Below are 11,255 nucleotides of genomic sequence, written 5' to 3' on the forward strand. Positions count from 1 at the left end.
GTTTTATTTACAACTGAATTGAAAGGTGTCAACAACAGAAGACTTGTCCGTCCAGCCTTACATGTTTGAGCCAGAGTTCGATCCACTAAATGCTGATTAAATACGCACTAATTTAATTTAAATATTAGCTAAAATACAATAAATAAATATAGATTTTCAGTAGTTTTAGGTTTCATTATACAGTATATGTAAGTAATTTAATAAAATCACATGCAAAGATTAAAACTAAAAACTATGAAAAGCTTACTGTGTTTTTATGACATGGAGCATTTTCACTTTATTGATTTTTTTTCTTCATTGTTTTATATTTTTTTTGCACCATGCTGCTACTATTTTTTTTTTATTTCCGACTCATCATACAGCGAGCTGAAATTTTTTGTTGTCATGTTTTGTTAATCAATAATTTCATCTGGACTTGTTTTGTAGAAATGATTTGCTTAATCCCAGATTTGAGGCTCACACTGATTTGATCTGTTTGCGGCAGGGTACAGTGTTCCTCATGCAGGTCCCGCTGAGCGGATCCACATCCTCCACAATGACGAACGGCGCCTCCTCCAATGTCACGATGGACAGGTGGTCATCTTCTTTGCTAGCTGCTCCCCCATACAGCTCATAGCGAGGCCACACATGGTATTTCATGGACAAGGAACCATTCTCCCACTTACCCACCTGCACAAAACAAAAGATAGATCACCTTCAAATTAATAATGATTGACTTAATCTTCTCTGCATTTCTATCAGTTTTACAGAATTTACTAAGAATAATCATCTTTATTTAGATATTTCAGTGACTGAGCCTGAGAGCACTATAATGTGAGGAAAAACAAAGCATCACCTGGAAGAAATCAGAGTGAAAAATGAAAGCAGATTATATTTCACACTACAGTCCATTAGAGAAAAGAACTGCTGCTCAGTTACTGCAACAGTTTTGAGATGTTTCATCAAACATAAATAATTTTTTTGCATCTTATAGGAAAAATATTCTCATCCCACTGAGATCTTAAAGCCTCATTATGTTTAGTTATCTGCATTTAGCTGCAGCTACGCTATCTGTCAACTTAATTTAATTGACGTAATGAGGATTTTAGGATTTATCTTCTTTTTTCATAGAAACTTTAAGGAAGGACAAAATCAACCAATATGTGAAAAAGAAATGAAAAAGAGAGAACTGGAGAGGACTGGAACCCAAAGTAGAGAATGAGAACAAGGTTATCCTGAAGGACGGGGCTGATACAGAGGGTAGAGCAGAATTTAGATCACCAGGAGAGAGAGAGAAAAAAAAGAAAAGAAAAAAAACGAGAAGGCAAACAGGCACAGAAAAGGGAATGAGGAGATAAAAAATAATAAAATAAATAAACACGAAAAGAGGAACCAAAAGAGAACAATAAAAAAACTGAAAGTCTGCACACTGAAATGCAAAAAGCTGGTTCTTCTTCTGAAGAGGCTACAGCTGGATGTCTTGAAGACCCTCTACTCAGCTGAACAAGCATCACCAATTGGTCAGTGCCCCCCACCTCCACCCCCCCAGTTTCAACCTCACCTGGATATTTTTTGGTCACTTTCATCAAGGGAAAAATATGGTTTGAAGTGACAGATTCACACTACAATGAGACACTCGACTGGACAGAGAGCTGTGATTTTGGAGGATGTAAAGTCCAGTTTGCACACTCATTAAATATGTAAATGTGTTCAAACACACTGAGCTCCGGGGAGCACAAACTTGGCAGCCTGGCCTTGAATGGATAAGCTGAAGCTGTGTATCCCCGGAGCACAATGTAGCCCTTTTTTTTTAACGAGACACAAATTGAGTGAGAGAGAAAAAGTCTCAACACAAGAATAAACAATTCAAATCAGCTCGGGGGTGGGGGGGGGTGACTTGATGTTACCGAAGTCTTTACTTCAAAAGTTCAGAAAGTGGGAGGGTATAGATGAAGGAGCTGGGAGTCATTAGAAAGCAAGAAGAGTTGTTCAGCTTGAATTCAGATTAAACATGGACGAGAAAGCGGGAGGTTAATGTGGAGGGGGAGAAACGGTGGTGCAGGCCTCAGATAGGAAGAAAGGAGAGAGAGAGAGAGTGGGGAGGCTGGAGAGGAGCGGCTCACCTTGTTCTCTGATCAGAGGACAGGAAGGCAGAGGAAAGGGGAATACTGAGAGGAAAGAGCAGAAGGAGACGGCAGGACACAGGTACAGGAGAGGTGGAGGAGCAGCGCTTGTGAGTGTGCAGGTGGTGGAGATGAGACAGGTTCGTCTGAGGTTCTAGATCCAGAGTATGACTCAGGATTAATGCTCCATACTTAGTTTTTCCTATTTGTCCACCCTTTGGATTTATTAGTTTTAAATACACAACACATTTTCAAATGTTAAATATATATAAAAATACAAGATTTATTACAACACCTTCGTAAAATGATTGCCTAACTAAATGTTTAAAGTTTTTCTTGAAACAGAAAAAACTTGACTAAAAGATTTAACATATCATTAGCCTCATAGCATAATTGCCTAAGACATATTTGGTCACAAATGACTTGGGTTTATATGTCATGAGGCTAACAATATGATATCTTGGTWATCACGTTTGATTTGAACCTAAGCATAACAAAATCAGCTTAAGTCACACTATACTGACGTAGACCAGAGGTCTTTAAAGTAACTGTGACCTCAATTCTTTATAATAAATATGAATGCTTTTTTGGAAAGATAACATTGCAAAATAAATTTCACGCTGCTAAGATGAACAGTTGTTGAGATATTTGCATGTGAAATAACAGGAAGTTAGGGGGAAGGAAGGGGAATGTCTGCATGTGAACAGAGCATTGTGACAACAGCTAACAACACAGGCTGTAGAGAAGAATCTGATGTTTTTTCTATAAAAATTTTTGAGTCGCTATCAAAGAAAGATGAAGAATAGTTAAAGTTTAAATAATATTGTTTTAATAAAGAAAGACCAGGGAGTTTATTTTATTAAAGAGTTCCCCTTGGATGTCACTTCCTGTTTCATTTTGGCTGAACCAAGTTCAAAAGGAAATAAGCCAGTTATGTGACAAAATGGGTAAAAATCGTGCATTATGCCAATATTTTTCAATATAAAGATGTTTTCTTAGACTTTTTGAATTTGAAGGATGGGCATTTCACAGGGCCTTTAACCCTGTTCCTCGTGATCCACACTATCCTGCAAGTTTTAGGCTGTGTCCAAATTCAGGGGCAGCATCCCTCGAAGGATGAATGTGTTAGCCGCCTACACCACTGCGCTGCACCAAAGGCTGAATAAACTCGAAAACTCCTCCAGTTGCAGCCCACAAATGCGTTCTCCTTTTTCTCTGATTCGAGGGTTGGGTCTGATGGATCCTTCTCAGCCCACCTTAACCAGAGAATTCTATTTTACTTGTCATCACGGTCAAAGCAAGAGAAATAAATGCAGTTACAAAAAAAAATCTCACAAAATCAACAAAAACCTGCTGGTATAAAAATGTAAAGTTTAAAGCGGTTGTGTTTTTAATGCTTTTATCATTTGAATAGACATGCTTCTAAATATTATTCTTGTCAGAAATTAAATGAGCTGGTATGATGAAATAAACGTGCCCTTAGTTCTTCAAATATTGCCTCTAAGCTAATTTTATTTTATAATACCTATTAGTGATATTGATATTTTGCTAATTTCAAACTATTTTTGTGTCAACATAAATTAATTATTTTAATACAATATAGTAATTTCTGTATTATTTTTTGGGAGGTCACATCTAATAAATGTTATTACAGAAAATCTAACTGCTAATTTTAAATCAATATTTTTACTTTTAATACTTAAGTACAAAAAATATCAGATACTTTAAGACCTTTACTCAAGTAATATTCCTAAAGGAGACTTTAACTTTTACCAAAGTAATTTTTTGGTAACATACTTGTACTTTTACTCGAGTATGTGGTATATGTGGTACTTTATACAACACTGGTCCCGGCCCACCTAGACTGGGTAGGTCAGGTCCTTCAAAGGACTCAGCCCCTGAATTTGGACACAGCCTTTGATGAACACTTGCTTTGGCACACCTGATTCAAATGGTTAAATTACCTGCTTAGAATGTCACCAAGTTTATCAGAAGCCTGTCAATCACTCATTCCTTTCAGTCAGGTGTGTTGAAGCCAGAAAACAACATGGAGGACAGTGGGTCACTATGAACAGGGTAAGACCTCTGATAATCCGTTATCTTAAAGGGGTCGAATCAAATGATTTGATCAACTGAAGGTGAAGGTGTTTTTTACATTTTCCCATTCAAAAGACTTCTGCAATTATTTTATGAAAATGATGTATACATGTAAAGTTTGATAGAAATGTTTATTCATATGTAATTTACTGGTCTTAGTCTAAAGTTTACTAATCCTATCGTTGAGCTACAGGCAGTGAATAAATATTTACATCACAACAGCAGGAATACAGTTAATAACATATTTTTAGAACTTCTTCTGTCCTTATTTGCATCAATTTTCTTTGTACTTGTGTAAAACGTCTAGATTAAAAAATTTACTGAAGTAACTTAAGACTGGCAACTTTGTGATACAGAGCAGGTTTTTGTTCAGCAATGGAAACTGAATAAAAGGTCCTTATTCAAACAAGATTTTGGCATCAAAATGACGCCTGGCATCGCTGTTTAGTTCTTGGAAAGAATCTGATTTCATTGTATTACACTTAGAGAAGCTCTTCGCACAACGTAGCGTGACCCACTCTGCAGATTTGAACAGTATCTGAAATGGCAGCGTAAACAACTCAGCAGGAGGTGACGAGGAAAGTGGAGGACGTCTGGTTGATTGCAGATGACATAATGTGCAAATCATCTATAGTTACATATTATTACCAGCTAATAATATTACCTCTCTTATAGATGAATGTTTAGCCTTCTACAGATTAAAAACCTCTCACACAGCTTGTTCTAAACTCAGGCACAAAGGATTTCTAGTCTCAGTTTAGTCCTTTGTTCCTGCATTTATGCGTGCTTGTATGTTTCTGTGGGAGCAGGAGCCGCTCTGATAATAGCTCAATAGGCGGGCGGCTCTCTGGACAGACTGCCAGTCAATCACTGGGTTGACTTGAGGAGACAGGCAATTATTTGCATACATATTCACACCTACAGAAATTCTGAAGTCCACAATTAAACCTAACCTGCATGTCTGTGTAGGAGGAAAATGGAGTCTAAGGGAATAACCCACGCAGGCACAGGGAGATTATGCAAACTTTAAGCAGAATTACTACGGTGAGCAAGAAGGCCCAAACCCTGGAGACTGAAACATCCGGTGTGTGACTGAGGCTCAGTGTTTACATAACAGGATTAATATGGAACAGACAGGACTGGTTCGGAGGTTTGTGTTGAAAGATCATGAGCCAATCAGGAATTTCTGAATGTGATAGCCGGGGCGGTGACCTTTGAAATCTGATTAGAGCAACCAGAAAATGTGTGATGATCAACTGGTGGAGCCCTGGCCATAATTAGTCTATGAAAGCATCCCAACTGGTCAGTGAAATATGAAATAAGTAGTAGCTGAAGTCAGTTGTAAACCAGCTTAGAAAGGCTTTGTGGGAGCGGTGCCTTTGCCTGAGCCAATCAGAGGGCTCAGACACAGAACAGTGTTATTAAAGGGCCAGGCGGTGAACAATTATTTGCAGAAATGTCACTATTTTAAGAAACTTTTATAAAAAATTCACTCTCATATTTGTGAGTTTAGAAATTGTAAAACTATTTTGTGAATTTAGAAATGGTTATTCCAGCAGGCACTAAGCTAGTTATTTTGTTTGAGCCTTGTGAGATTATAGCTTAAAAAATATTGTTTTAACCTGTGAACAATAGTTAAATTGGAAGCCCGAATTGTGAGCAGAAAACTGATTAAGTTCTCAGTTAAATATTTATTTTCAGATCTAAGTCACCATTTCACTGTGAGCCTGTCTGTGACTCTGGAGACCTAAAAACAAAATGGCCACGAATCATGTGTTCTTACAATATTCATAGAACTGGTCACACCCTGGATATGAAGTCAACATGTAAACAAGGAAGTACCCCTAAATCAGTTCTAATTCCTGAAATGTTAAACATTATGTTTACACTGATGGAGCAAGGCACATGTTACGCTGAACAGAGACTTGTTTTTTTACAGTTTAAAGTAAATGAATACAATCAATAAAATAAGTGTGCTCCCGAAAATCAGTTAATTAACTACAAAGTATCTAATAAACCATCATGGTGAAATGCATATCTAAATGTGGACATTCACACAATTTACATTTTTAGGCTAAATTTGGTCCAGTTTAAGCCTAGAGGTTTCCAGGAGCTCATTTCACAGAAGTCAGATTTCTAAACTCAGGATCTGAGCTGTAAGCTGAGCTTGAACAAGCCTTCAACTTGTCAACAGGTGTAATCTGTTGCTCTAACACCAAGCCACGCTCAATCAAGGCAGCTCATTCAAGCCAGCTGTAAATCGTTAAAGGGCCTATATCATGTAAAATCACCTTTTTGAGCTTTATATCATGTTATGATGTTATCCTCTCATCAAAAACATGCCCAAAGTCTTACTTTGACTCATTCATGCATGTTTGAGAAATCCTGAGGCAGCCAGGCAGGGGAGCAAAAATGACCGGTTGGGATTAGAACCGCCTTTTGGGACTAGCTCTTAATCTGGGCTGTGTCTCTAAACTGAGCTTCCTCATCAGGGAGGGATCAGGGACCTCCCCACCCCACCCCCGCCCGTGACTCCTGCAGGCTCTCTGCAGCAAACAAATGGTGAAACTGAAATTGTCTGCTGAGCTCAAAATACTGCGTCTCAGTGCAGCCCTTTTCAGATTCAAAATACCTTTGAGGAAAAATATTTTCAGGTGGCAAGTAAACTACGCTGAGCTTCCGTATCACAGTCCACCCCCAAATTATTTCATTTTAGCAAAGGTGAATTATATGTTACTTTAGTAAAATTAAAACGGTTTTAATAGTTTGGGTGCTGTAAGAGCATTCAGTGTGCTCGGCCAATAAACATGCATTTATGCATGGACCAATCACATTCCTTTATGTCCCTTGAGAGACCCTAATAAGTTCTGAAACAGAAACTAAAAAAAATCCAACTACAAACAGATAAACGTAGTAATAAGGACTATAAATGACCTCATTACCACTGAGGCAAAACAAAAAAGGTTTATAAAGACTGTGAAGGGGTCCCCTGTGGCCCAAAAGCATCTGTTATTTGTTAGGTACCTGTAAAAGTGCATTATGCTAAAATTACCAATCAAAAACGTCTGAACTAGACTCTGCAAATACCAACAAAAAAAGTCCTGAATCCCTTTTAGAAGAGACATTTAGCAGAAAAGTTACTGTTCTATGTCTACTAAAAAGAAAACATTGAAGAAAGCAAATTGCTTAAATTTTGCGCACACACACACACACACACACACACACACACACACACACACACACACACACACACACACAGTGCAAATATTGTACAATAATTGTAATATTTTGTTCATTTCTGGCCCCTGAAAAAAAGATCCCTAAAGTTAAGGAGCGCTTGGGCTCTCTGTGTTCAGCTGTCCATCAGAGTCTTCGTAATCTGGGTGTTATATTTGACTCGGACCTGCCTCTGGAAAAACATGTTAAAAATTTAGTGTCTACATGTTTTTTCCAGCTGTGTAATATTTCTAGACTTCGGTCTACGATGTCTGCCTCAGATCTGGAAATGGTCATACATGCTTTCGTTTCTACCCGCCTGGATTTCTGTAACAGCCTGTTTATGTGCTTGAACCAAAAACAGCTACATCGTCTCCAACTTGTTCAGAATTCTGCAGCTAGACTTTTATCTCAAACTTCTAAATCTAGTCACATCTCTCCAATCCTTTCAGAACTTCATAGGCTACTTGTTTATTTTAGGATTTGGTTTAAAATCCTGGTTCTTACATTTAGAGCCTTAAGAGGCCAGGCACCTGCCTATGTTAGGGACATGCTCTCCACATACGATCCAGTCCGCTGCTTGTGCTCTCAGGATCAAAATCTATTAGCCGTTCCACGACCACGCTACAGGACCAGTGGCGACCGGGCTTTTTCGTTTGCAGCCCCTACCCTCTGGAATGCCCTTCCCTTTGAGTTACGTTCTATCAATGATGTCGAATTATTCAAAAAGGGTGTAAAAACCTTCTATTTTAAACAAGCTTTTAGCTAGATGTTTTGGTTAACTTAAAGTTGTTGAACCCAGTGCCTGTTGTGGTAGCTGAGTTTTCTTTTGCCTTGGACCAAGTTTGATTTACATTTTTCTGTAAATGTAATATGAAAATGTAAATGGGTTGGTATTTTATTTTTACTGTTGTCTTTTTTCTTTTTTTTTTTTTTTCTTTTTCCTTGGCTCAGTGTTGCTGCTGATACACCTTTTTGGGTTGGAAATACTGGATGGCTCCATGATATTTTTATTGCATTGTTGTATTGTGTATTTTTGTATTGTACAMCACTTTGTGAAGTTATTTCTAAGAAAAGTGCTTTATAAATAAAAAATTACTTCCTTACTTACTTACTTACATTATTGTGATTCTTTTTGAGCTATCACATCATTTTCATATGAAAGGTTTCCTTAAATAATGTTGGATTAAACATAAAACAACATTTTTGATACTGTCTCTGCAGCAATCTGTCCAATGTTGTTTTGATCTTGATCTTTTTTACAATAGCTACAGTTTAAAAAATCAGCTGGTATTTCCAGTGGTATAAAAGTTAAGTGAAGGGGGACTTTATAAATGGCAGAGATCTTAAAACTGTTTGGATGATTTTAAATTAAAACCAGCCTTWAAGAAGGGAGTCTTTGTGAAGCAAAACTCTGGAGATTTTGCTAAATGATATCACTCAAAGGCACCTTGATTGAGTTGATTATATCTAATCTGAGAAGCATTTAAAAAGCTTAAAGTTTAAAATGCTTAACAAGTGAAAATCAGATGATAAGAGATCTACAGTAAATGGAGTCACTCAGTGAAACAGCAGATTCTGACATCTGCTCATATTCTGACACTTCAACCTCTTTTTAACCGTTAACATTGAAGAACGATGAGCTTCGACATCACAGAATATTCAGACGCAATCAAACACACATCTTTGTGTCTTACCCTGTCCCATTGTCTGTCTTTGTTGAGCAGAATAATAACGAGTTTGGGGTGCATCTGGTAGCCATCCTCGCTGAACGACAGATTACGTCCCTCAAARGTCACATTCATCAGGTACCTGCAGACGGAAACAGTAAGAGATGATTTGACAACTTATTCTTCTCTTTTTACAATAAAAGGCTTAGCTTTTTATTATGAATTTACATGATGTGGATTTTTTCCTCAAATGAGTAAGATTTCCCACAAACAGAGCAATAATTAGCACATTAGTCATTACGCACAATTTAAAAAGCAGAGGTATATTGCTTGAAAAAAAAAAGTAAAAGTAAAAATAGCTTAACAGAAAATGACTTAAGAGTAAAAGTAATGATCGGAAAGTAAAAGTACTTTTACACACACMCTAAGATATTAAGTGTTGAATTTACTTAACTAAACTGCTTCCACTTCACAGAGATGAGTAAACTGAGCAAAAGGAACAATGTAAATTGCTATACATTTACTCAAGTCAGTTTAGTGTATGAATGTGATTGGCACTGATTACTCTCCATAGATGATTGTACATGTTAGCTTTGTAAGAGATCTAATAGAGTGCTGTGTGCATGGGTAAATGAGGACAGATTGTAATGTGAAGTGCTTTGAGTTTCCTGTTGGATAGAAAGGCGCTATACGAGTACAGTCCATTTACCATTTACTATTTACCATTTAGTGGAACCAGTTGACAAAACTTGTTTAAGTAAATTCAACATTCATTTTTAGAGTGCATAAACAACTCTATATATGATGAGCTCAGACATATTTAAATTTGAAGAAAGTAACTAAGTGCTAAATTTTAAAGTAAAGAAATAAAAGTATCATTTTATCTTTTAAATGTAATGAAATAAAAGTAAAAGTAACGATAAAAAATTCTTGGTAAAAAAAACAAATCCTTTGTAAATGTACTTGGTTACTATACACCTGTCCTGCTCTGATTAAAAAGATGAGCAGATGATGGTTTTAAAACAGGACTGGGGAAAATGCAGTTTGGCAAATATGTTAAATGGAAAATTTGCAATCTCTTTATTAAAATAGAGCAAATTACTCTTAATAATGTTAAATTAAATAAACTTTTATCTGATGGAATGTCAGATCACAGATACCTGATTTACATTTGTCTTTTTAACTAGGCAATGCATACTGTACCTGGGATACACAGGGTATTTAAGAACATGGTACTTACTGGTTACTTACCAGGTACTTACTGAGTATGTGCGTGGGTCATACCTGATATAAGATCTTGTGCAGTTTGTTAGTGCTCACAATGTGTTGGGGATCAGTTCTAGTTTCTATCACATTAGATAGTAGGTCGATATCTATAAATTTGACTGGGTTATTGCCATTTATATGTTTTAGCATCAGTTGGCTGTGGCAGCCATCTTGAAATCGGTTACCTCTAGAAGATAATGAGCTGTAGAGACACATCCAATAAATAATTTTTTCTGTAAGTTTCATTAAAATTTGTTTAGTGGTTCATGGGATATTTTGCCATCAGACAGACAAGCACATTACAAGAAAAAAATGTTGCCCATTTTACAGTATATCTTTCAATGTAATAAATAAATTATAGGTTTTTGAAGCTACTAGTCTTACTCATCTATCAGAAAAATGTGAAAATACCACATTTCCTTCTCATCTGCGTAATAAACGTGTACAATTTTACATTTTTCAAGGGTTATCTGCATAGTAAAGCTGAAAGTCAGTTTTTACAGGTTCTGAATGTGCATTCAGCTCAGCAAATATATTGTTTACAGGAAAAAAACAGCGTATCGGCAATGTAATATAAATTTATGCATCTTTTTGGATGCATTAAAGAGAAAATAGTATTTTCTTCTGCCAGCTGAGTAAAATAATTTCACCATCTTTCAGCTAAACAACAATCAGCATCCACATCACCTCATGTGTTCTTGTAACAGTTAAACAGGCACGGCTGTGTTTATGTCAGGTAAAATCATCTCTTTCACACAGAATCTCTTAACTCCTCCCACTTTCCCAAAGACTGTTTCTATGGCAACACTGCCTCAAAACCATTCACATAATATATACTCTGTCTATCTATCTATCTATCTATCTATCTATCTATCTATCTATCTATCTATCTATCTATCTATCT

At 36.6% G+C, this 11,255-nt stretch overlaps 1 protein-coding gene across 1 annotated transcript in view; it reads right to left on the minus strand.

The window, feature by feature from the left end:
- Positions 1–460: 460 nt before the first annotated feature.
- LOC106534318 (glutamate receptor ionotropic, NMDA 2B) overlaps positions 461–11,255 on the minus strand; it is a gene marked incomplete at its 3' end in the record, with an annotated part of 46,406 nt that continues 35,611 nt past the window's right edge. Inside the window, 2 exon segments of the mRNA XM_014030916.1 lie at positions 461–669; positions 9,113–9,227. Of these exon segments, the coding sequence (XP_013886370.1) occupies positions 461–669; positions 9,113–9,227 (324 nt within the window).

Source organism: Austrofundulus limnaeus, unplaced genomic scaffold (genome assembly GCF_001266775.1).
Source record: "Austrofundulus limnaeus strain Quisiro unplaced genomic scaffold, Austrofundulus_limnaeus-1.0 Scaffold1141, whole genome shotgun sequence".
Lineage (NCBI taxonomy): Eukaryota > Metazoa > Chordata > Actinopteri > Cyprinodontiformes > Rivulidae > Austrofundulus > Austrofundulus limnaeus.